Source organism: Pempheris klunzingeri, chromosome 18, assembly GCF_042242105.1.
Source record: "Pempheris klunzingeri isolate RE-2024b chromosome 18, fPemKlu1.hap1, whole genome shotgun sequence".
In the NCBI taxonomy this organism is placed as follows: domain Eukaryota; kingdom Metazoa; phylum Chordata; class Actinopteri; order Acropomatiformes; family Pempheridae; genus Pempheris; species Pempheris klunzingeri.
In genome coordinates, this window is record NC_092029.1 from 4,104,674 (window position 1) to 4,131,991 (window position 27,318).

General features: G+C 42.8%; 1 protein-coding gene across 1 annotated transcript; it reads right to left on the minus strand.

Moving 5' to 3' along the window:
* Positions 1–2,700: 2,700 nt before the first annotated feature.
* kif26bb (kinesin family member 26Bb) lies at positions 2,701–26,661 on the minus strand. The gene is made up of 15 exons (XM_070849863.1): positions 26,602–26,661; positions 26,020–26,379; positions 22,964–23,440; positions 21,001–21,122; positions 20,704–20,875; positions 15,315–15,524; positions 14,787–14,880; positions 13,352–13,623; positions 12,280–12,457; positions 11,922–12,060; positions 10,865–11,024; positions 7,554–10,665; positions 5,679–5,848; positions 3,555–3,705; positions 2,701–2,912 (listed from the first exon to the last, which is right to left on the minus strand). The coding sequence occupies exons 1-15, from the start codon at positions 26,659–26,661 to the stop codon at positions 2,701–2,703; spliced, it is 5,889 nt and encodes a 1,962-aa protein (XP_070705964.1).
* Between the last annotated feature and the right edge of the window lie 657 nt (positions 26,662–27,318).

The window sequence follows — 27,318 nt, forward strand, 5'->3', positions numbered from 1 at the left end:
AAAGAATCCTTTATTTCTGGTCGTGTAACTGTAAGAAAATACCAGAGAAATATCAGTAAACATCAGTGCAGAGAGGTTTTTTTATTCTAATTCCTAATTCAGAGACAAATGTCTCTGGATAAGTTTTACGAAAATATTATAACATGCTGAAAATCTTTCAAATACATTAATTTTAGGATTTCCAAATATTTAAATTGAGGATGCAATGACAATTTTATTTTATAATTTGATTTATAATATCATATATTTTTGATGCACAGATATGGGATATAATATATATATATATATATATATATAATAGTTAGAGGGATGTATTTTTAAAATAATCCATCATTCTTCCGTTTTTAGCATGTGAGGTAATGACTGCTGTAAGAATGGGATGTATGGTGGTGCCTCAACTCATGTAAAATTAATGGCTGTTTAATTAACTTTAACAAGATTACATTATCAGTTGCCACGTGGTGTTTAGTTAACTTTGCTGAATGTCCTACATTTTTACCTTTAAATTAACAAATGAATATTGTAATAATTTAGTTGTGTAAACTCAAAATGATGCTTTTCCCTCATTTTTATCCCAAAATAGGTGTAGTGGTGTTTGTGTCTGAGTTATGCTCAGTTTGTTTTCAGAGGCTAACAGACCCTCAAATGGGGAACGATCACTTCTGAATGATATTTTTAAATGTATTAACATGCATTGCTCTGGTTTAAATGACCCATAGACGTTCCGCAGGCTTATTCAGAAGGAGTGTGTGTGTGTGTGTGTGTGTGTGTGTTTCTGTGGCATTTATTCGTGTTCTTTCTTTCCTAAATCAGAGCCTAAATTGAGGACTGTGGTTTTCACTTCTGGCTTCAAGTTTGTGGAACTTAAATCAAGGCTAAACAATGAGGAAGTGGAGCAGAAAGAGAGGAAGGGCAAAGCAAGGGAAGGAAGGAAGAACATTTGTGTGTGTGTGTGTGTGTGTGTGTGTGTGTGTGTGTGTGTGTGTGTGTGTGTGTGTGTGTGTGTGTGTGTGTGTGTGTGTGTGTGTGTGTGTGTGTGTGTGTGTGTGTGTGTGTGGCCGTTTCTTTCTGTCTCTCCTCTAATGAGTCTGACTATATAACTGGGCCGCTTTGGGGCTCAACTCTGCCTGCTCTCGTTACCTTTTCACTTGCCGTGGACGGCATGAAAAGCCCACACATTTGCGCAAACGTGCACACATGACGATTAAATCCACTCTCGCTGCGTATAAAGACAAACACGCGTGATGGAAACAGGAGCAGGAACTGCATTATGACTTTAATCTCCGCAAATCAAAGGATGCACAGTTGGTCTACACAAAAATAACTGAGAGCTGTGGTCATTTATTAACAGTGGCGTACAACATGCTGATTAATAAGATTCACAAAACAGACATCCAGTGTGTGTGTGTGTGTGTGTGTGTGTGTGTCCTGTACATTTAAATGCATTGATTCGGGCAGAAAACCCAGCATTGTCCATTGATTACTATGAATCAGTCCATCCTCTCGTATTGGCTCAATGACTTCAGAGCATCGAGGCTCCTGAGACACAATGACGTTATTCCTTTAATATGATTACTCCTCCATTACGCTGAGGGTTGAATCCACATTTTTTTATTCTGCTGCCAATCATTTACTAATGTGTTTCAGCAGCCAATTTATTGATCACTGGACACCCATCCTCCGACGAGAGTATGAGATTCACAATAGTGTTTCTGTTGGCAGTAACATCCTTCAGTCCTTCACTCAGCAGAACTCCCTCAGCGTCTTTTAATTATTACAGGCATTTTTGCACTAGTTTCAGGAAATTTAAAATACACACATTTATTTTCATAGCTGGGCTCAGCACCAGAATCTATGTACAAAATGGCATATTCTCTTTTAAACACTCATCGGAAGAGAACAACTTTAAGGCAGACTACTGATTAGCCTGAGACTGCTTTAAGTTTTTGCTATCAGTAGTAATGTCTATGTGTATGAAACTAATACAAAAAAATACAAAGATCATAGTAAAATGCATGTGGTCAAGTGTTTTCTAAATAATGCTGTCAGCGAAAAGACAAGGTGAGGATCAAATCGTCTAGAAAATCAGACAAAAGTGCTGAATGAGTGACCCTGCATGAACGTTAAGTATCTTTAGTAGTAGTTTAGTAGCATCAAGTGTACTGTCCTCGTTAGCTTGGAAGCCTTTCTCCAGAGAAGTGCAGTTTTATGACCTGAAAACTCATTGATTGATAGATTGTTTTCTAGCAGAGAGAGATTACACTCATTCATTCTGTTAGCATCAGCATTAGCATTAGATGCTGCACTGAGCTGGACTGGTCACTTCAGATATACTGTACAATGTAAAGGGGGGGGAAAAAAGCACAAACAAAATGTTTTTAAGGTTATTTAAGGGAGAAATGGAGAGTTTGCATGCCTGTAGTGTGATTAATGAGGGATAAGAGAGAAATAGTCCACTTTAACGTCCAAACCTTGTCAGGAAGGATGGTTGCAGATTGTATTGTAGCGAGTATGAGCCCTTTGTAGGTGTGTGAAGTAGCTCTGCCACTGGATCTGACCACTCACCTCCCTGTGAAGGCAGGAGGTTATTGTACAAGACACCAATGTGTAGCACCCAGAGCGCAGAGGTAATGTGGTAGTTAAGAACGGAAAGTGTGCTGCATATTGTGAATTTATCATCCAAATCTAGAGTTCACTACATTAGATTTCAACTCGGACTCCCTTCAAGGCTTTCTGCTCTGGCGCCTTTCGCCGTCTCTTCTTGTGACGCCTCCTGTTGGTGACGTCGAAGCATGTGACCATCATGACGTTGGCCTTGCAGAGGCTCAGCCTGTCCTCCAGCCGAGCCGTCACCCCTTCAAGGGCCTCCAGATGCTCCAGGGAGTCCACCTCGAAGGTCTGCCACAGGTCGACTGCAGAGGGACAGCATAATGAAGCACACTATCGTATGTAGACAATATTAGAGTGAAGTTAAAAGGCCGTAAAAACCGTCTGCTCTGTGTACAAAGTAAAAAACATAATGTGCTATAGTAGGAAAATACAAACAAGTAGGAGGACGAGGATGCTCCCTCCTGTCCAAATACTGTCAAAATAAAAGCTCATGATTTGTTCATTCACTGAAGGTAGAGTTTAAACGACCAGTCAATTAACTGATCAGTTGATCAACAGGGATTAATCAGCAGCTATTGTGATAATCTATTAATGGTTTCAGGCATTTTTCAAACAAAAATATCATAATTATCTGGTTCCAGCTTCTCCACAGTGTGATCTGTCGCTTAAATCAACATGTTTGACTTTTGGGCTGTTGAACAGACAAAATGAGCTGTTTGAATAAAGTGATGTGATTTATTGACCAAAACAAAATAATGAATTGATTAAAAAAAATCCTTAGTAATATATATTGACAGGAGAGGTGTTCCTGAGGTAAGCTTTTATGACTGTATATTTCTTAAATTTATAATATGGCCAAACAAGTATATATTGATTTACTATAGAATAAGTAGAAAAGTATTGTTTTGCATGCTAATTGATTCAAAGAGAATAATGTGACTGACACTCTTGGTTCCACTTGGTGGGCTCCAGCATGAGGTTGTGTTTGGCCTGTTCCAGCTCTCTCCTCAGGTTGCTGTATTTGGCTCGGACCTCTGAGATCCTCTGCTGACGGTGCTCCAAAAACTTCAGCTTGGCACTGAAGCACGCGGGCCCCTGAAAAGACAAACACACACACACACACTTCACTACTTTTATCTATGTTTGTATAGCATTTAATAGTTTATGGCCAGCTTGTGATTGCTGTTAACTGTCCTCATTAATCATCATTGTCAAATAGTTAGAAATTTGCATGTTAACATGTCTATTGTTGTAACATTGTTAACGCTGGGAGAGGTTTTTCTTTTACCTGGTTAAAATGAAGGACAAATATATATTCAAAATAACAACATGTGCTGTATTGGCTGCAACACAGTGTTTGGTTGAATCATCCACACACACACACACACACACACACTGTGTTTTTGTGGTTGGATGAACCGCAGCACCTCCCCACTCTCTCTCTCCCTCTCCACCCGCATCATAAACACCATGTTAGGGCAGGGGCGACTCCTCTGGGGAGGGAGACAAGTCACGTCTGTAGGCTACTAAATACAATTACTAACTGACTGTACTAACCATATTACACGTAAGGGACAACTTTAAAGCTCAGTACATGCATATTTTAAAGGGGCATTTCAGAAAACCTCTAAACATGAGGCATGAAGTGCCGCTTCCATTGCTATTATGTTATATTTTAGTCATTTTTATCCCAAATGAAAAAAGTAATGAAGGAAAATAAATATGTGATAATGTTTCTTTTTCAAATTTACCAACAATGTGTTGTATTTGTTTTACTTACAGGTTTCTTCTCTGTTCTTTGCTGCAGCACTGACCCAATTTCCCCCATGTGGTCATTAAAATTGTATCAAAGTTGCCGTGCCCGAGACTGGTGGAGGAAGGGAATAGTCTCATGAGGCCAGACCTCTCGTCATGGGGACATTACGTCACCGCAAGCACCGTGTTTTGTTTTCAAGCACATTGCAGCTCCAAAAGCAAGGTGGGATCTCTTATTTACTCAGGGTTAATTCACTGAGCTGTTTAACAACAGCATGCTGCCTCTATACTTCTGTCACTGCACACATGAAACCCGGCAGCTGCCCAGTACAACAGTCTGTTTTTACAGCCACTGCAGTGATCAAACCAGACAAACTCTTGATCTGTTGCCTTTAGGCCACTACAGGAGCTGTGCAAAGAGGATTTTTTTAAAAGCAACGCACTGCATTATCGTGTCTATCTACAGGCTGTACAGAGACCCTGTCTGAAACATGTCTAGACATTTTAAACATGAATGAGTTTTGAGAGCATTGTTTTTCTATTCACTATGACAGCAGCACCTTTTTAATTCCTTGTCAAATGTCAAAAATAAAAATAACAATAAAAATAATTGTAGCTTTCAACATTTTATGTACAAAACTTAAGATTTTAATAACTTTAAATAGGTAATTATTCAGTTTGAGTTTTCAGTGATAGCTTTAGAGCAGCAGAAAATATTCAATGTTGATTCAATATATCTGACACTGAAATAAAAGATGTAACCCACCGACTTTTACACCACTTTTTCACAAGCTACATAACGATTAAGTAACCTCATAAACTAGCTTGGCTTGCAAGTTCCCCCTGTGGTAGATCCCAATTCAGTTAGCTACAGTCGTTAATCCAAGGGGCTAATTTCTTTTTTAAGATTTTAGTTTGTGTCAGACTCAGAGAGCATTTGAAATTACTTTTATAAAGTGACTGGAAAGCTGTAGGCAGCCTGTGCTGCTTACGCCAAAAATATCTGATGATTTGATGACTGAAAAATACCTGAAAATACCTTTTTACAACAGACAGCGGTTCTATTATGGTCTTTAATTAGCCAAACTAAAATATTTATTATCATTTTGACCTGTGAAATAGTAAATGTTCAGTGGCTGCTGGATTACCTGAATGTTTTCAACCTGCGACTTGGGCTCTTTTTCAAACCTGATGCTGATGTTGACAGGGGGTTTGGAGATATGTCCTACCAGTGCCGTTAATAGAGGTTGGCAAAGGTCATATTTTACGTAATGCCCTTTAACCTCCTAAAAAATTCAAAATAAACCCAGCACCTGTTTGCCAGCACCTGCTCTTTTCTGCATCCTCTGCACATTGTCGATCTCATAGACCTTGATCTCGTAGGCCTCTGGGATTCCCCGATCCACCCAGCGAGACCACAGACCGCTAGCCGAGCGTCTCAGGGACAGAGGTGTATCATGGGAAAGGCGGCGCTGGTGAGTACCTACAGCAGGGCGAGGCAGAAAGTGCAGTGAGATTCTGTATCTCAGCTTGTTTTCTTTTCTCTTCCCCCTTTTTCTGAAGCTTTTCCCCGCCTGCACACAGCGAAACTGTTGAGATATTCTAAATTTATAATGATATTTAAGGTAGTATTGTATTTTAGTCGACTATTAATCTGATTTTAAGTGTAGGGTTTGACGTGATCACTTGCCAGTACTGAAACAAAGAGAAGCCACTGCTGCCACTCAATTTAAAAACTTTATTTATATCAATACCAATTTATTCTTGCAATAGATGTACAGCACAGGACATTAACTTAAATTCAGGAACATAGACAAAGATTATGCTGTTGTATGCTATCCGGGGTCACATTTTTACAAACGAATAAGCCTTCTCATCACAATTATGGATCTACAAGGTGGCTAATATTGGAAATAAGAGTATTACGTTTGTATTATCACCTATTCTACACTGAAAGCATCATCACTCGTCACAGTAGGTACATTTGTATGATAAATGACGTCTTGTTTCCATTAATGGCCTTCAATGCCCGAGCCATGTGCTAAGAAGGAGCTGAGAAGACGTTTGCCTGAGGGCAGGACGACCATATTATTCGTAAATGTCAAGACGGGGGACACAATTTGTGCAACTCTCGACTGAATGGACCCAGACAAAGATTACGCTTTATGCCACCTAAGACATAGAGAATATGTGTATGTGTATGTATGTGTATGTGTATGTAACTGTAATGATATGAGCACAGCTTTCATCTGAATGTAGATGAGTTAATTAGGTAACGAGACGCTTAAGGAGAAATTAAGCACAGACAGAAGTGAAGCACCAATTTAACAGCAGATGATTCTTGGAGACTTTAAATTCATGTGCTCATCCGGCACAATCTCATGTTTTAATTGCTCCATTAGACGTTTACACAATATTAACCAACAAAATGCCATAAAAGGTTTCTCAGTGTATTCTTCTGTTAGTATTGTTAGTATGCACACACCCATCTTTATTATTTACTGTATCAGCCAAACACTCAGTTCAATTCATTTCAGGATTCATGCTGCCATGAGTAAGAGTGTGTTCATATATTAATGATGTGACCTCCGACACAATTAGGCTTTTAATGCCAGTAAGGAAACTAGGTCTGAGTGTCATCTCCAGTTAATGTCACATTAATATGTTATGTGGTCAGATTACAAACCCAGAAAATATGATGGTGGAGCTTTTGTTCATAAAAAATGTGTTTATGGTTTGAAAATTCAATATTCTAGATCGTGTCTAGAGAAGAATTTCTATGGCAGATTAATGCTTTGTCAGATAATAATCTCACTTTTAAAAGTTATTTACTTTTATTAAGATCAAACAGTTTACTGGACTGGAATGAAATTTACACAAGATTTACCGTATGAATTCTTCAGATTATACTATTGCATTTTATTGGATTGGTGTGGATGTGGCAACACACCATTGGGACACTGCAGGTTCAAAACATCAGGATATAAAAGTCTCTGCATTACCATGTAACAATAATAAAAAAATTGACAATCAGGTTATCATGAAGATGCCCAATGTGCGTGCTAACTTTAGACTTTTTTGAGGCTACACGTGATGAGCACTTGGCACATGGATTAGGATCTGACCTCTCCAGAGGAGAAGGTGATCCTGTTTAGTTCATAAAAGGCCATTTATTCCAGGTGTTTTACCTGTGTTGCCTCTCCTCCGAGATGATCGGCTGCTGCGAGCCACACTGAGGAGAGAGCCGCTCCTGTCGCTGACAGAATCTCTGGTTGAGGTGCTGCTGCCTGTGGCTTCACTGTCCCTCACCATGCTGTCATATCCACTGCTCACCATACTGCTCCTGTTGGAGAAATGCAGGGATGTCTTCCCCATAGCTGGTGGCAGATCTCCACTCAACACACTGGTGGTGTCACTCGCGTGCCCACTCAGGTGATCAGGCATACGGGGAGCGGTCACCCGGCTGTACGGCGAGGGAAGAGGGGTCAATTGGTCCAGTCCTCCTGAGGTGGGGCTGGAGGCCTTTTCCTTAAGGAGGTCAGAGATCCGGCCGTTTACAAACCCCTGAATGGCAGATTTTGTGGATGAGCACGTAGAGCTCTGGCTCGGAGTCCGACTGATGGAGTGATAGGACCGTGGAGGGGAAGAGGACAGAAAGGAGGATGTCCGCTCAAAGCTGACAGTTTTACTGTCCGGGGAAAGACTGGCACTGCGGTTGACTGACTGCCGCAGACATTTGTGTGGAAGACTGAGGTTCTTGATGCTTGGGGCGGACAGTCGACGGACTTTAGGGCTAGCCATCTTAAGCTTCCCCACAGCAGAGAGCTTGGAGTGGGTGTGCCTAGCAGATTGGGTGGCATGGTTTTCAGGAAAGAAGTGATGACTCTGGTCAGGCCGAGGATTCTTCCTGGGGTTCCTGCTAGCCCTTGGTAAAGTATAATCTCCCTCATTATTTCCTTTATAAACTCCCTTACAAGCCCCATCAATACTCCCCTTAGAGCTCATAGAGCTGTTACTACTCCCTCTATGCAGAGTTGTCCCTATGGCCCTTGGGGCTCTCTCAAGGGAATTAGTCCTGGACGCCAGCTGCTCCAGTTTGGCACTGAAAAGCCTGCCACTGTCCTCAATGGGCGACTTCAGCCTCACACTCATATTATCATGTTTCATTGTTAGACTTGAGGTCTCAAACAAAGATTCGACACCCTTTCTGGGAGCACTGCTAGCATGCTGTTTGTACTCTGTTCCATGTTTCCGAGGAGAGACGTGGAGGTTTTGGTTCGCTGGGGAGTGCTGTCTGCCCTGCCTCCTCTCCAGAGTTACCCCTGGGCTGCACGGGGTGGATGACGTCACCCCCCTCGGGTCTCTGTGGTCGTCTGCCATGTGACCGCCACGGTGGCTGTCCTGGTGGTTAGCATTATGCCAGCCTCTTGGCAAACTACCTGTTCTAAAGGTAGCAGAAGCGGTTTCTTGGCAACCAGGTGAAACACAAACTCCCCTGGGGGCGTTCCCGACACGCCTGGAACCGATTTCTCCCCCTTCTGAGCCCCTTGGAGCATTAGTGGAAATGACACGCTCCTTGTCTCTAGGGTGGCTCTTGTCTGTATTTCTCTTTCCACACATTTTGTTTGATTCGCTGCAGAAAGCTGAATCTTCCAAGACCATTTGGTGATAAGAACTTTGGCTAAAAGGTGACTCGCTTACTTTGTCAGACTTTTTGGCGTGTGTCTCAGAAGCGAAAGTCCCACTCCTCTTCTCAGGAGCCGTCCTACCTTCTGGACATTTGACATTATTCCCTCTGCACTCAGACTTGACTCCCTTAGAAGTGTTATGAGGATTTTCTTTTTCTGTAGCATCATCCAACTCACCATCCATATCTGTATTCATCAGCATGGGATTTATAAATGAGGGTAAGAACCTCTTTTCCCTTCTGAATTGAGGCTGGGGCTTTTCAGTGCTAGCCTCTGCAGCTACAGCTTGAACAGCAGAGCTTTTGTTTGTATTAGAGGGACCTGTGGCTACAGTTTCATCGCTGACATTGCTGATTATCCTTATTGGTTGAGAGCTGACGGAGCCATGAGCGTGTGCCTGGGATTGGGCAGTGTCTCTGATACAAATAATGTTTCCACCTGTCCTCCCTCTGTCTGATGCTCCACTGATGGTCACCTCCTCCACCATCGAGAAGACAAGTTCATCTTGACCCTTTAGGTCCAGAGGCTGTTGAACGGTTACTGTGATGGTGGCCTTCATTTCTTTAATGTCTTCTGTGGGGCGATTAGGTAAGACATCAGCAAGTATGACACTGGTAGCTAAGGAGTGTGAAGATGAGCAGGAGGAGGAAGGAGATATGGGGGAGCTCTTGCCAACTGGTGAGGTCCTTTTGCCTGGTTTGAACCAATCAGCAGCTTCACGACTTTCCTGTTGACGTGTAGACTGAATTGCATGGGAACTGATGACAGCTCTGCCCTGAGCGTCCACGTCAAAGCCCCGAGAGGAGAGCTTATCATCTTTTTTGGGCTGCTCAGAGCGACAGGTCACATTAAGAGTTTGATTCAGCAGTTCCTCGCTGGAACTGGTTGCACTGCACTCCTCACAGTCATAGAGACCTGAATCCTCCCTTTGAAAACTGTCTCCAGGGAAGGCACCATCTGTCTGCTGCTCTCCAGCAGAGGTCTGCGTGCTGCCTAACCCCTGATTCAATAACACCTGTGGTGCCTCTGATGACTCAGTGTCCGTCTGTTTGCCTGTGTCTTTCTGAGGTTGTGATTTGGTTGGGACATTGTTAACAGAGGGGCCTTTTGAGGAAGACTTGAGCACATCTGTTGTCGTCTCACTTCCATCAATACAGCCCAAACGCTCTTGAAGTTCAGCAAATGTGTCACATTTAAGACAGTCCCGGCCTGACTCCTTCGTGTCTGCTTTAAGCACTTCAATATTCCCTTGAACAGTTTCCTCAGCCCTCTGCTGAGGAATCCTCAGAAGCTCTTGGAGCAGAGCGGTAAACTCCGGGTCATCCATGTCGGCCTTGTTAGGATGCAAAGAGGGTATGATGGGTACGAATTCAGGCTGTGCCAGTCTTGAGGTTGCTCTGGAGTGGACCAAGCCGTCTGAGTCTAGTTGGATGACTGTATCACAGGACTGGTCACTACTGGAGCGCTCATCCAATTCACCACGGAAACGGAAACGAGGGGTGTCGACGTCTACCTCCTCAGAGGAGTGGAACGCCCGCAGGGACAAAGACTGAGGCCCCCTCTCATAATCTTTAGTCAAACTCCTCCCACAAGGGGAACAGGAGGTGGACTGCTGTTGGACAAAGATGAATTGTGGAGTTAGTTCAAGGAACAGGACAATCTAAAACATAAATCAGTGAATAAATGCACTGGGAACAATCACATGGTAAGACAGTACGTACAGTAAGTTTTAAAACTCACTTGTTCAAATAGGGCATCAACAATGTGACGTAGTAAATTGGTAGAAAGACATTACAGGACATGTATGCTACCTTTGTCCTCTTCTGCGTCCTGCGGATGCGAGAAGCCAGCTGGATGGTGGATAAGGTCTCTTGAAGGTGCGCCCATGAATCAGTAACCTGAGCGATTACTGTGGTGTGGCAATTAACATGACCCAAGGACTCTCGAAGAAGCATAGTCAGCTTATTGCCCCTATGCAGAGACAGTGGAAATGTCCAGACATTAACTCAAAGGATGCGCCAGTCATTTTAAGGCAAGGCACTGCAGGTGAAGGCTAAAAGATTTAACTGATTTCTCCATGAAACTTCCCCAATTACTTATATTAAGACATTTTATCAGATTTTCTGAAATTGTATGTTTAAATATGCAAATTAGGCATAATCTAATTAAATATGTGATAATTTAAACATTAAACATTCAAAAGTCTTTTTAATTTTGTTGACACATTAGAGAAAATTTTAGATATCCTTTTTTCTCACTTCATGAATCTGAAAATACTGTCAACAGCCATGAAGAAAAAAACTATTTTCACCATGTTTTTAGGAATAAAATGTTTTATAAGTCAGGCTAAATCAATGATATATGAGCAAGCCCTTTAGTAAAAACCTTCAGAATATAGACAGGAATAAAACTGGGAAGTTTGGTGCATGTAGGTGCTGCTGAAGTGGAGATTTCTGGCTGAGAGTGGGAGAAAAAACGGCTTGGAAAGAGAAATCTACAGGCACAACTGACAAAGAGCATCAAGATAAACAACTTAATTTGTACTTGGACCACTAGAAGAGGACGTGTTATAGAAACAACATAGTCTAAAATCTCAAATTTGACCGGTGCATTGTCTGTAGTGTCTCGGCTTAATCTCCAAGCAGCTAAATCTAACAATTTTCAAATGATGAATTTGTAGTTATTGAAGTTTGTTAGTTAACAAGTATAAAATGTCTTACAGGCAAAGATCGGTCTAATTGTGGAAACTAAATTACAAGATCAACAGTCAAATCAACTTAAGCTAACTGTCAAAACATCAGTGCAATGACTCTCCAACAATGTACAGCAAAATGTTGACACGTGAATATTGTGGAGTTGCAGTCTTACTTGTTGGGGGTTGTTTTATGTCCACTTAGCAGAGACAAGACAACAGGACCCAGTTCAGAATATGGAGGTTTATTTTTGGTCATGCCCCTCATGCCACTACACACGTCGATCATGGTCAACTTAGTGGGGCCACGGGAACCTATGGACGGAAATCAGAGAGTAGAGGAGAGTGTGAATGCAGAAAGCTTTACATGATTTCAAATATGCAAATAAATAAAGAGCACAAGAACTATAACATGTATGTAGAACTGCATTAAATCAGCAGTGAATTTGGGGGTGACTGTGGAAGTAATTCATGCAGAAAGAACAGATTCAGAAGGGACTAGCCGCCCCCGGTGTCTGAATAATTCATTACAACCTTTGCCAATGGTGCTGCTTTCTGTACGAGGGGGCTGGACGTGGAGAGTGAAGAACATTATGGAGCTGTGGGACAGGTAAGTAATGAAGTCACTGTGCCGGCGCGCCGCAATGGCCGCGTCCAGGAGGGAAGCTGCCCGCTCAGCGGTGGGGGCCTTCACCCGGTTGTGGTTACGTAGCTGGAAGGAGAGGAGAGGATCGTCATAGCATCTCATGTGAAAAGACTCTTCTCATAAACTATTCAAATGAAACATCTGCCACGTGTGTCCCACTATTGTTCATCACTATGTGTGTTTTGATGCGGATACCAGATTACTGACTTAACACATTTAGAGAATTGCTCAGTCTGTTATATTGTTTATCCCAGTATCAGAGAGTTTTCCAATAACAGCTCCATTCGTACAGTAGGTTTCATTTTCACAGCATTCAATGAAGAAATGAAGAGAACTGAACACTGTGAGATGCTGGCTTGTATTTGACAAACAGCCGTGCGAGGGAGGAGACGGCTGCACAATCATAGTGTCATCAGATATAATCTTACAATACAATCTAATAGGTTTCACTTACTACCAGTATTACCTTCTGACATGCAGTGCAGACTGTTATCCAGACAGACTCTCTAAATAAACATTAACATTACTCCAATATCTCGGGGGCAAAGCCTTAAATCTAAATACCCATCTAGACTAATATATCTTTGTTCTGTGACAAAAAAGCTGCCAAAACAGCTGTAAAATAACAATTATCTGTGTTTGAATTCTCTAATTGAGGCTTTTATATGCACCAGTGAAGCACAGCCAAGAAATTGTCAGCAGCGAAGCTGAAAGCCTTAGCTCTCTGGTTTCCAGATTTAAGAGTCTTGTATCTGTTTCCAAAAATTGATTAGCCTGTGCATAATCTTACCAATAACAGTAAGTCTATTTTTATTTGGTTGTAAGGTTGATTATGTTCCTTAAAGGATTACACCAACATTTTGGGTCAATGCATCCTTGCATGCTTATGCTTAGACAGTGACAGACACAGCAGCTGTTCATTTAACCCCTTTTTCCTAATAATAACACTTTTGCTTCTACCTGTATTCCATACACAGGGTCATCGTGGAGTCTAATATGGGCTTTTGGGCTGTCCTGAATACTGCCTAATGAGGGGACGACCTCCCCCAGCAGATCCCTCAGCGTGTCCTCCTCCCCGCAGCAGAGCTCTATAGCAGACACTGATACAGACAGATCGGTCCAGGTCTTCTCCCTCCGCCGCTCGATGGCGCTGTACAGCCAGGAGATGGCACAGGGAATCAGCCCGAGCTTCTGGATGCTCTCACCACTCCCCACCATGCTGGACCAGGAGCCTGACAACAGAGCACCCATGTATGCATGCAAAATACAGACATATGGGCATCACAGCACACAATATACGCTTATGATCACTAATATGATATGCTGTATATCCGTCGGCACACATACAGTTTAAACACACACAGATGAACCCACATTTATAGGACAACATAGAAATAATGACACAGCCCCAGGTAAACTGTTAAATCAGTAAATCACTGATGATAATGACAGACATGCACTAGCTTCCAGAACACAATAGATGAACTCCCAAAAATGCATTTACAGACACACACTCGTAAACCTTTTGTGATTTTCTTATGGACTGGTGCAATACTGCATCTGCTGGTGCACTTGTACTCCACATTAGTTTTGAGTTATGAGCCTGTTTTACCCTCTCTTTGTCTTATCCAAACTCTAATTGAATGAGGATAAGAGAATTGGTTTACTCCAATTAAAGGCCAAGCTGCCTGCCGTTATTCAGAGAGAATAGTATTCTGCAGAGGAGATTGATATCCCCTGGCTGAGGGCCACATGTAGTTTCTATTGGCCAACTAATTCAATCAGATTTACGGAGAGTGGCGTCATGTGAAAAAGCAGCCCCAAGGAGACCCTGTCCTTACCCCGTGTGTGTGTGTGTGTGCTTAAATCTATTAGGCCCCTTCACCGACGGTAAGTGCACAGTTCCATCTCTCTAATAGCAACATATTACAGTTCACTTTGTTTACAGTCCCTTCTGTGCTCAGCACTTCCACAAAATAAAATAAGATATTTCTGTATTTTTGTGCAGTACGCTGAAATGCCTATAAGGTAATGGGAGGCTTTTAAAAAAGCACATGTGATGCATAATAGATGAATAGTCCTTTTTTTCTTTTTAAACAAGGTAACAGGTGAAGAGTTGAAATGGCAGCACTTTTCTGTCACTGCTTTGGATAAAAGGAAGACAGATGTATGGAATAGTAAAGAAAACAAGAAGGCTGGAAACGTCTATCAAGATTGATAAGAGGACATGGGGGAGAAAATGGAGAGCGGGAGTTTAAGTGATAAAGAAATGATAGCAGGAGTGGGACAGAGGCACGGGAGGAGGGGGGTGGATGGGCCCTGAGCGCAGATAAAAGCGTCCCACTCTCATCTTAAGATTTTAACCCGTGGCCTCTCACAGCGACCCATTACTCACCCACATCAGCACAGCCCAAACCCAGAACACATCCATCGCTGCCGCTGAGCACACAGCGGATGACATCAGCCAAGACGCCTGCACACACCTCGGCCTGGTCGGGGAGAACAAAGAACGGCAAGCATCTTATGATTCATCTCCGCTGAAAAAGTACATCCGATGAAACGAAAGAACTGAAGCAGAGGAGGGTTGCATACTGATTCTGTAGATTCCCTGGGGCTCAGATACTGTAAGCAGAGCTTGGAGAAGGTTGAATTTAATTGATGGACTGTGTAATTGTGGTGGCTATCCAGGCCCTATCAGTTTTCAGGTCATCAGACAGATAGAACAAACTGGCCGTGGTGTGTAGAGTAGAGAGGGGGAAAATATGCACTGAATACTTGAGAAAACACAGAGTGCTGCAGACTAATGTTACACTCTAGAGGAATCTTTCAGTGTAAAACAAATCCATAAAGATAGATAAGTATTAAGCATAAATCCAAACTTCCGAAACCATATTTGGACGGTAATCAGGATGGAGAACCAAACCTGGCTCGACTCTTGAGGATAGGCAGCGTCGAAGTTGATGGTCTTCAGAAGACTTTTGCCGTCCCTGCCGAGTGTCATCGCTGTGTGTGGTTCGCTTTTGCTGACCGGTTCCATTATGGTGACTCTTTTCTTGGACTGGTCAACCCGGAGAACAGGTGGTCGGCCATCGCCCTCTGGCACTGGCGGGCTCACCCTCAGCACGACTTTCACCTGTTCATACACCAAAGGAGATCGAAGCATGTTTAGTGTGTTTGCATGCTAACACACTAAACCATGGATGTATAAATAGAACTAGGTGCAGCATTGGAGGCGTGGCCCTGTTCACTCCTATAAAAGTTGCTCAGTGGTGCATGAAGCCAAAAAAGTTCGACTTCCCGGGCATAAAAGTACCAAGATCTTCCATGTTGTTGGGCCCATAGAACGTGGCGTACTAGCACCTCGGGCCCTTCAGTAATTTGAATCGGGATAAAATGATGCAGCTTTTCAAGATTTTCCAAATGTTATCAGACTTACAGATGACTCTTTCATAATGTAAGTCTATGGAAAAGGGTCTTTTTGGACTTCCTGGAGGTCTCTACTAAACCAACATGGTGAACTGGGTTATACCTGCTAAAACATGCTTGTTAGCATGGTGATGTTAGCCTTTAGCCCAGAGCACCACATGGACAGCCTCTCAGAGCTGCTACCATGGTGGTAACGACTGCTGTTTAAATGTAAATGATCAAAATTTCAATCAAAACTCCAAAAACGTCAATTTTTATTGGGGGACGAGAGTGACAGACATCTCAAAACCTGGATGAAAAAGTTTCTCCATCGCTAGATAATAGACTCAAGTTAGAGAATGTCTTTTTGTAATGGTGAATCAGCGTTTAAATCATATAACGTATAATAATAATAGCACCCATGTATTGTGTAAAAAAAAGTAATTTGACACTATCCAGTCTAACTAGGCTAACACTATTCTGTTATTAGCTTAAGCATTAGTGTATAAGTGGGCAGCTACAGGCTGAGAGATTAGATGTCTTGAGGTTGTTGGAGGACAAGTAAGCACCACTATTTCACTTACTTCTGTATGCACACTGTATACAGGAAAGGGCTATTATTTATTAAATGCAAGGGGCAAGTAGGGGCTCCGCTTTTACGGAGCAGGAAAAAGTGTCCAATTCTCAGCTACGCATGTGAGTGGCATTTAACTTTTGAAAATAAACACCAGCAGCAAAACGGAAACTTATAAAAAAAGAATGAGTTTCAAAACAGCGAGGTTTAAAAATATCTTTTAGCTGCCTTTTGCATCCCTTAAATCTGAGAAAACTGTAGCCTATAAAGTAAGTTGCTTTTAAAAAAAAGGGGGTTTCAGACTGACTACGTTTGCAGGAGCCTGCTCAGAAATGGGAGGCTAAGATACTATTTTATTCAACCTAGTTTGGGAAAGAGAGACTGAGCAGAACAAAGTAGTAAATGTCAAAAGGGATTAGGTCTGAGGATTGGGATGGTGTACTTTGCTGTTGTAAGTGTTTCCAACCGATATCACTTTTCTACCCTTTAACACCTCTGATAATCTGTTCATCTTTTGCTTCACGACCATCAACTGATTCGTATGAATACAAAAATTAGGAGAGTGCTGTTTAATATTGCACTGGGATAAAAACCTGTTTTGTTGTTTTGTTGGCTGCTTTAGCCAGCCAGTTGATCCAGTTAGTGCAGAAACAATGCATGCACTTGCAACTGCATGGCTATGCATACCTCCTGCTATACTTCTACATGTCATGACACTAATTCCTTAATGCAGTCGTCTACAGGAAGCCTTAGGATTTAGAGGATTTATGGTCTTAAATTAAGTTAGATCCTGATTCTGACAGCCATTTAACCAGGCAGCTACCTCACATAAGACAGTGAGGTCTGTTAAGGTTTGTAAACCCATCATAAAATTATTGTTAATCAGGATTCAGGTCTGCAGGATTGCAAGTAGCCCCGTGCTTATGACATCCAATCGAATGTTGTTTTCTTGAGATTGTCCAGGACTGCATTACACCACGATGACATCATCCGTCATTGACAATTTGAAAACCTGAAAGCCATATTCCATCTGCCGCATGATAAGTTCCCAGTGTTTGTGAACGATCCTCATAATTGCGATACCTTATGCAAGAAGAGGTCCCCTAACACTATTGAACATGTGTCAAACTCTATTTATAAGGGTTAAATTATTCAAGAGACCCATTTACAAGCAGTGAATATATACTTATATAATCTGCCATGCAGAGGCAACACAGAGCTGAGTGCTCGGGCAGGTGTGGCCGACGCTGGGGTCTATCTGAGCCCTTATCTGTAACTCTAGACTAAACCCAAGAGTCCATCTATCTTAGACAAGGGGAGGGCAGGCAGCCATATTGATCTCCCCAGTTTCTCCCAGAGGAGGGGAGAGGAGGGGAGGGCAGGAACAAGATGGAGGCATTAGCACCACATTACAGCGTATCATACAGAAGGGGTGATACAGGATCTTCTCCAAATCGACTGTGATCTCTTTACTCTGCAATAAGGGAAGTAAAAACACTTCCAAGGTGGTGGCTGTGGGCGAAGATGGTAGTACATACTTTCAGATGCACGACCAATCCAGACCTTTTCTACGTGTTTATACATCCCACTATGGGCAAGCACAAATTAATATTTTGGAATGATGTTTTCTTATGTATCTCTCCTAAGATAAATTGCTCATTAATCTTTTTTTAGTCGTCTATGTGCCAGCTTTTAAAACATTTTAAACTGAAAAATCATCACATATATTTTGATATTGGAAACAAATCTACACTTTGGATAAACAACCAGTGATAATCATCAAACAAAACATCTTATTCTTGTTTTTTCTTCCCCGTGGTGCCCCTGCACTGGCAATATCCTCGCCACAGAGGAAGCTAAGGAGGCAGTTGCAAGTATTTTGACCAGTGACAGTGCAAAGCTTCACTTTGCACCTCTGACTCATGATGGTCGTCCGTCCATCCTGACACATCCTGACTCAGTCTTTAACAAACAGGACAGGGAAGTGGTCCATGTCGTCATGTCTCACATCATCCTGGGGACTTTTGGCTGTTTGAGTACACTTGGCGGTGTATCATCTTCAGTTCCTTCGGAGAGCCGCTGTCTCGTCGGCTTTTCAGGTTAGATAAGTCCTTTGTCAGCTTCCAGCCTAAAGTCTTTGAGACACTTGTGTCCACTGCCGCTGCATAACGCTGGCGAAGAAGCCCTTGCTGTGTTGTCTGGTGCATGCACAGACTGTATATTAAAGGTCCCATATTCTGCTCATTTCCTACTTGTATTTGGACATCCTACTAGAATAGGTTTATATGGTTTACTGCTCCAAAAGCACATTATTCTTCTCATAGCAGACATGGCTGCTGCTGCTCTTAACGCTCCGTTTTAAAAGATCAGGACAGTCTGCTGCTTTGCTTTTCCCTCCGAAATCTTCATGTCACTGGAGCTGGTGTTAGTGAGGAAAAAACAATGGTGGACAGCAAGGTGGAGGCAGGAGGTCTCACGTGGGCGGGGGAGGAGGTCACATGATCAACAGATCCCCTTATGACATCATAGATGATATACACCGACTCACACAAAGATCTATTTCTTGGGTTTGCTGAGTAGATACTGCCACAGACAACCAGATTTTTTGCCATTGTGAGGCACCATCATCTCCTCAATTGAGAATCGGTTCTCACGCTCAATTTCCTTACACTTGCTCCTCATTTTCAGGAGGTGATCTTCACTGGAGTCAGAGCTCATATTATCTTGAAAGTGGAGCATTGTGGATAGACCTCCTGAGTATCACCTCAAATCTGTTGCCCAGTAGTTTTCCACTGGAGGCCCTTTCACTATCCCCATGATCAGCATCACTCCAATGAACGCCCTGATCTCAGAGGCATTGGTGTTGATCCAGTCCATCCAATGAGCTGACACAAATACAGGTTTGTCTGGTGAGCAATGACCTCAAAGATGTCCTTGTCAAGGAATTTAGAGTACGTTAGTGGAGTGGAGAGCTTGTTTGGTGCAGTGAAGCATGTTGGTGTAGCAGAAGGCCGGTGCTCAAACTACTGAAAAGGAAAATAGTTCATTTCACTTCTCTCTCTTTCTTGAACTATAGAAACTGCTGGCAGAAATTCCCTGAAAACATGTACACCTGTGAAATAACCAATGATACATATTGAAGAGTAAAGAGTAATCAATATTTCCTCTTTTGTATTAGTATCTGTAGGGTGTAGGCCTCAAAACAGAAGCATATCTGTGACGGATACAGACATTTAATGAATGATTATCAAAGCTGTGACAATGTGATTCATTAGTTTTCAACAAGAACATATTTTCTAAAATGAAATCCCTCCAAATCATGAAAAAATAACAACACTCACCTCGTGGCCTAGTGTCTTTGTCCACATACGCTACCATTTTGGATTCTGACATAAATGATGAATATACTTTTTGAATGGAGGCATGAAGTCACCTGACCTGAGCACTTGACCCGCCCCCCCCCTTCAGTATTTATCATGACATGAAGTGCACCCACTTAACGCCTGTCCTCCCGCCGCCTGTCAAATGGCTGTGCCCCCCAGGATCGTGATATAAAGTACAGAGTGGCCCAATTAGCAGGATCTTTATGGATGCCATTGACTTCAACTCAGACAACTGTTGGTGGAACGTTTGTACATTAGAATTAACGTTAGAATATGTTTAGTATGTGTATAATGCAAACTATACAGTAGATAATGCATGCTGCATGTATGTGATTCGCTGCAAAGAGCCACACAGAGACAAGAGTTCAAATGTGGTGAACTCTGACCCGAGCGGTGTCGATCTTTGTGGGTGCAGCTAATGGCTGAAGGCTACTGCTGGTGCGGTGATTAAAGATGGAGGATAAATGAATTGGGTGTGTTTCTGGACAAAGCTATGCGATAATAAATCATTATTTCTGTTATGTTAGGTTCAAAATTAGCCTTCAGTTTAGGGTTTGGTACAGAAACGCTGTTTTAGTCCTAGTGACATATTGATATATAATATTTGCCAATATCTCCTACCTACACATTCACTTCTCACAGAATCCTGTGCTGAGTAAAGCAGCATAAGCAGCAAGAGGTCTTTTTGTTTGCTACTGAAATATATAATGTGAACACAGCTCTACGCTAATTACTGCAAATATTGATATGTAAAATCTTCACTGCAGTACTGATCTGTCTTAATTATGGTTTCTACAATTAGTCATTCATCCAGCTTGAATTAAAATCAGGATAGGTACAACGAACGGCTGGGATTATTACCAAAATTGCACCCGAACCAAATGTGCTTCACTGTGAATCAGAGCTGCATCTGCTGTAAATCTCCTTGAATCTGAAGCCTCGTGGTCTACCTTGCCAACATTGGGCGAGTCCTTGGTTCTGGTGGCAGCTTGGAGCAGGCAGGAGGGGACGGACGGTGGGTTTTTCTGGATCATCTCCCTGAAGCAGGTGGAGAGATGAGCGGGAGATGGATCAGAAGCCTGGCCCCTTTTCCTCGATGTCAGGTTGAGCTTCTCGGCAGCCCTACAGGGAGGAAGGGAGGCGGCGCATCATCCCACTGAAACTTATGGCGTGACCAGAGCAGGCATGCTGCAGGTAAAACTCATTATTACATGCAACAATCTCTGTGTTAATATAGATATAATCACCTGGCTAAAAGGGACATGGCGGCTGTGTTGGCGATGTTCACCACTCTGGAAATGTGAGGGATTTTGGAGCTTGTCTGTACAGTCCCGGTGTCACCACGGCTCAGTGTAGCATCATCTGCAGCCTGCTAGGGGAGAAAGCTCATTATAAAAATCCAGATCTGTAATTGCACTCCTTCACCCACTCCATAAGGGGCAATTATCACGGGAATTACTCTGGGGACAAGTGCGGGGTGTGTCTGTCTAAGTGGGGCATGTAAGGCTGAGAGCACAGAGGGTTAAAAATACGCCATCAGTTATGTTATGGCTCTGGCGAGCTCCGTGTGGCAGCGTGAGGGATAGTCTGAAGTGGCTGTAGTGACTGCTGTCTGAGTTTAGAGCATGACTCAGAGTTCAAGAGGTCACTGCCTCTGACACACACCCTCCGTCAAGCAACTTTACGTAAAGCAACTCTAAACACATACACAGCAGTAGCTCCGAGGTGTGTGTTGTCTCTTTCATAACTGTGCCGTGTGAATGCAACATGACCTATTCGTGCGTGCTACTGCTCAACATGCCGTCCCAGAGCCTCACCGCAGGCCACAGAGCCGGCGTCTCTGTATTACAGGGCTCCCATGTACCGCTCTCCGGCTCCACGCCTCATCAGCATCTCAGCATTATTTAGGGCAAGATGTTTGTTTTTTTTCTTCTTCTTATAATAACGTCTGACCATGAACTGCCAATTAGTGCCGTAGGAGGACTGCAGTAGACGTCGGTTTGGAAGGAGACTGGGAGGAGAAGTTAATATATGTAGCCAAAGCTCATATGGATAATCTATAGACCCCCCCGTCCCTCTTCCTGTCCTCTTGTTGACTTATACAGTCGTTTATTTCCACTCTCACTCTGACTTCTTTCTGTATTTTCTCTCATGTGGTCTTTTATCATCTCTTGATTTCTCCTCTCCTCTCCCGCCCTCCACTCCACCTCCTCAGCTCATCATTTCTCTCCTGCTTCCCATTTTAAATGCTTAATTTGCCTTTCTCTTCCTCCACTATCCATTCTCCCTCCGCCCTCCTTTTGTGTCTCTTACTCCACTTTCACTCCTCTCATATGATTTCGCCACGTAAACCTGTATTGATGTGCTCTCATACTTTCTCTAATTTCTCTAACAGTCTCTTAAAGGCGCGGTACAGTTTCATCTGAGTCAGGTGTTTCATTGTTATTGTTGAATTTGATTAGACAAGTCGATTAAGAGTAACGGATTAATTACTGTGTTGCTCGCAGGACTATTTGAGCCCCACCTCCTTCAGCTACCATTGCTGTGCCTGTCCAGCTTTCTGTTCTCAGACAGCACACAATGACAAAAGGCCATTTTTGAAGCAGTTATTTTAATTATCGCAGCAAAAATGGCTGTGTTCCATTAAGTGTCTCAGATGAGCCAGCATGTACAATACCGACCCCGGACTGGCTCACCTAAATGGAACACAGCCATTACTGCCATTATTGGATACGTCGTCAAAATGTCCGCAGTGAAAAGGATGGTGGATATTTATATTAGTCTCTTGTGAATCAGGAGTTAAAACCCTCTGAATCTGAACCAAAAACATTGTGTAAAACACACTCACTCACCTTGTACTGGTTTTTTTACTGGGGGGGGGGGCAACTTCCATCACAGTAATGCATATTTCACCAGCCAGCCTATTAAATATGGCCATCCCCCTATTGATCACAAGTGCTTTTTGACCGGCTGGCTTTTATGACAGGGGTAAATCATGACCCAATTCCATTCCATTAGTAAAAGTACTTTTAAACAACGTCCTCAGCCACGGGATCTGAATAGGCTCTGATTAGGCGCTATGAATCACTGCTTTGCTGACACGTGCACCCGTAAAGACGTACTTTACCCATAGAGCTCATTAAAAGGGGAATGCACACTTGGGGATGTGTTATGTGTGATTTAGTGGTAAGAGAAGGCTTTTAGGGGTACCTGTCGATGGGAGTAGATGGCGACTCCATCAGAGCTGGACGCAGGTTTAGAGGCGACCAGCTGCTGCTGCTCTTCTACCCATCGGTCCATATCGGGGTTGGGGAGCTTAGGCCCCCTCCGCCTGAGGGTTTGAGGGGTCCTCTGGGGCGTCTTTGGGCTTCTAGGGCTGTGAGGACTGTGAGTGCGACTGCGTGGTTGATGCACAGCCATGGCAGCTTCTCTTGGAGTTCTGTCCCCAAGCTTTGTCTCACTTTGTCCCAGCAGTGAGCCAGCGCTAAAGCTGGGCTCAAAGGGAGGCTTAGCTAATGGATGACCCCTGCTCAGAGCCAAGTGGACGGCTTCCTGTTTGAGCTGGTTCAGGTTTGCACCGCAGGCTCCGCACTCGCCCGGCTCCCTCTCTCTGTCCCTGCACTCAGTGGTGGAGCGACTGTGGACGCGAAGGTTGTCATGAAGAAACGCAGACAGATCACAAGAGTCCTGCAAGAAGCGGCAGAGATAATTTTACATTTTCTAACTGGAAAATAAACCTGACGCTAGCTTAATAAGATCAGAGATTCAGACAGACGTAAAAGAAAAGACATAAAAGCTAATTTCCTTTGTTTGATTTCTGGCTTGAGAATTACATGAATGATCACTGAGGATATAAAAACCGAGTCGTGGGAAGGCACTGCAAGCAATCTTAGCACCAAGCGAAGTAATCATGGAGCCGGCAGTATTGATTAACACAACGCATGGCATCTTTAAAAGTGCAGTAATCGAAAGAAACTTACTGCACCTGTAGGATAAACTGAAAGTGTCATGAATCTGTTTTTAAGCACCAGCTCTGAAGTGGTACATTAGCATTTTATTACCTTTTCTCTGCCCACAAGACAGAAGGCAAAGTACTGATAGAAACAACATTCAAACTAGAATCATGATAATTTAATGAAACTCTTTAATAGACTGTTTTTTATCCAGATGGACGACAATAATCAAATTCAATTTATAAAATTCTGACAACATGGGGTTTGAAAAAGTTTCAATCAAACTACTATAAAAAGGGTTTTTTGACATCTGAGCTCCCAACATGGACCCAAGCTGTCAAATCTAACAAAATGAACTTCAAACCATCAAACCATCATTTTCCCTTTCGAGCCGACAAAGCGCTCTTGTATCACATCCTGTTTGGTCTGCCCTTGACACCCAACATCCAACACACTCACTCCTCCCTCCCATCCATCCTGCAAGCTGCCAGCACATTACCACTGACCCATATTCTCCCAGAGGAGCGGCGTAGGAGCTCTTAATAATTATGTAAAACAAAGTCATTGAAACTCCAAAAGTGCTGAAACACGAGGGACTAAATTAATGTCTTCCATTAAAAAATATCCAGGGAGAAGTGAGCCACATGAATGTTCTAGTCTGTTTTTGGTTTCTTACTACTGTGCGACACTCACAACATCCTGTGCAATACACACATGTATGTGTTTCATATTTTTATATTTGCATTTATACTTTTATTTAGTTATTGTTTTTGCACTAATTCTGCTACTGACACTTTATTTCTGCACCTTTCTGTCTCCTCTGTTGCTGTAACAAGTAGATTTCCCCAGTGTGGGATAAATAAAGTCTCTCTTATCTTATCTTACTCGGTCTACATCAAAATAATCAAATTCTACCTCGTGCAAACTTCAGTTTCAGGTTTGGATGTTTGCTTTTCTCCCACAGAAATAATACATAAAGGAAGAAATGTGCAGTAGTAGCCAGATGGGCGAATGGACTTTGTGTCTTTGCCAGATTGCAAGCCCATCGAAAAAAGATGACGTTACAGAGCCGTGATGCTTTTGAGAAATCACGCTCGGATCAATAAACCTGAAAGGAGCGAGCTGGCTTATCAGATTTCTCCTGACCATGTCTGTGGCCACAAGATCCCGTCTCTGTGCTGAGCTCAGTGCTCGCCGCTCTGGCCTGTGGTCTCTCTCTCCCTCTCTCTCTCTCTCTCTCTCTCTCCAACGCCCAGACGCTAGCTGTGCCCCATCCCACTTTAGAGGACAAAAATAAATAGTCGTCCCTCAATGGAGAGGACTGTGGAGATGACACAGGGATGTCGCAGATGAAATATTCATGCCCATTTGAAAACCACTCGCGCAGGAATGGCACTGGTTTACTTTGTCGATTGGAGTGTGTTTGATGGATGTTAGTGGTGACAAATGTACAGATGGATGGTGCTCAAACCTCCCTGAGGCAGCACTGTAAAGCCTGACGTGCCCGCATGAATATTAAAACACTTTTTAATGGTCCAAAACATACAGCACTCACACTCACAATCAGACAAATGTGTTAAAAGTGGCAGTTCTATGAAAAGAAATCTGCATGTGTGATTATATCAGGGCTGCGACAAATGCTTGTTTTCAGTATTGTTTCCTTCTCAACTTAATTGGTTAATCATTTGGTCTGCAAAATATCTGAAAATAAGAAAATATAATTCCCCAAAGCTGTTTCTCCATATTTCTTGTTTTGTCTGACCAAAACTACAAATCCTAAAGATTTCCAATTTACTGTCAAAGCAAAATATATTTAAAAAAAACAGCAAATATTCCCATTTAAGATGCTGGAATCTGTACATACAGAATACCTTTGCTTTAATAAACATAATATTATACTATAAATATGTGTTGTTCAGCCATTGTGCTCATTCTCTTACAGATTACAGTACTCTATTAGAAACTGTATGCTGTTTTTATTGAGCACAGGTCTCCCCAATCTCTATGAGCTGTTAAATAAAGGATTCATTTGAACAATTATAACATTTATTGACAATATTCAGCAGTCTGAATCTGTTCTTGTGGGTCATTAAATAAAATCCTAAATGTTCCATTAATGTAGTTGAGTAAAGAATATCTAGAGGTGCTTATTTATCTATCTGACTATGACCCTTTACCACCACCTGCTGAGAAGAGACATGTGTTAATATGTTTGTCTACATGGGACATTTGAGCACCAACATTATTACTACATCCCCTCAGTGAGCAGGCTGCTCTGACGGTCCTCTGCTGAGGAGCGTCGTGCAGACTGACCTTGCAGGAGAAGTGATGGTGCACAGCCAGACTCAGGGCTTGTTTCTTCAGAGCAACAAGGGTCGCTGAGCACTTCTCACAGCACGCAACTTTCCTCTCAGACCTCCCAGCCGCCGACATGGTGCCTCTGCACAGGGTCCCGCCGCCGGAGGACAGGGTGCTCCTGATGCGGTCCCTCACGGCTCCAGGGAGGGACTTGTAGGACGGGACAGCGTCCGCTCTCTGGCACATACTCCGATGCGGGTCGCCCCTGGACCCCCCGGCCCCCTCCGGAGCGGGGCGCTCCCTGGGCTGGAGCTCCTTCCCGTTAACACTTGCAGAAAAGCCGACGGGCTCACAGTGATGCTGCACTTGAGAGCTCTGAGACATAAACCATTAGAAGAAGGATGTATGTGGGCTTTGGCTGTGGGAAATTAGATGTCAATGGACGTGGACAAGTGCAACCACACCCAAATGTTTTTTCTTTCTTTTTATCCTGCACTACAACAACATTACTCTCACATGCAGAACTCTCAGAAAAGCGCATGCAGTGTTTCGCAAATTCAGATTAAATTGTGTTGCTGGTGAATAAATGTGACTTACCCAGAGTGTTCCTCTGACCGAGGCAGGAAATCTCTCTCCTCTTCCAGTCAGAGATGACATGACAACTTGTTAATATTTAAAAAGATATCCGAACAAAGGCTGGCTGCACTTTTGTTTGATTTGGCCAGAGCTCCGTGGATGTAAAGCCAAAGTGTTTCACTCATGGTAGGCTTAAAGGGAGAACCAGACAGAAGTGAGAGAAGTGTGTGAGAGCTGCAGAGATGACAGAGGCTCAGTGGAGAAGGAGTGAGCACTGAGGAGCACTTCATGATTTCACTTGGCTCTTTATTAGATCCTCCTCAGGGAGGCAGTAAGGAGCAGACTAACGGTGGGCAGCTTCCTGACGGGGTGTCTTTCTTTTCAAACCATAATTACTGAACAATCTCTCTCCTAAATGACTCTCTGATATATAATGTGCACTTTCTTGCAACAGAATAGTGATAAAAAAAAAAAAAAGCATGTGTAGTCATGCAACCACTGTAATACTCTTATAATAATCCTGTAAGTGCATATTGTCTTATATTTTATTCATATTATTATTCTATATGATCACCTTTGTACTGATAGTGGCCAAGTAACAAGAGGATAGAGTAACTATACAAGGAAGGCTTTTAAAAACAGTTTATTAAGCTATGCAGGCACAGTATAAACATTTGATTAAAGGGTGATTCCAGCGATTTAGCAATCAAGTCGGGGCACTCATAAGATTTGGCCACA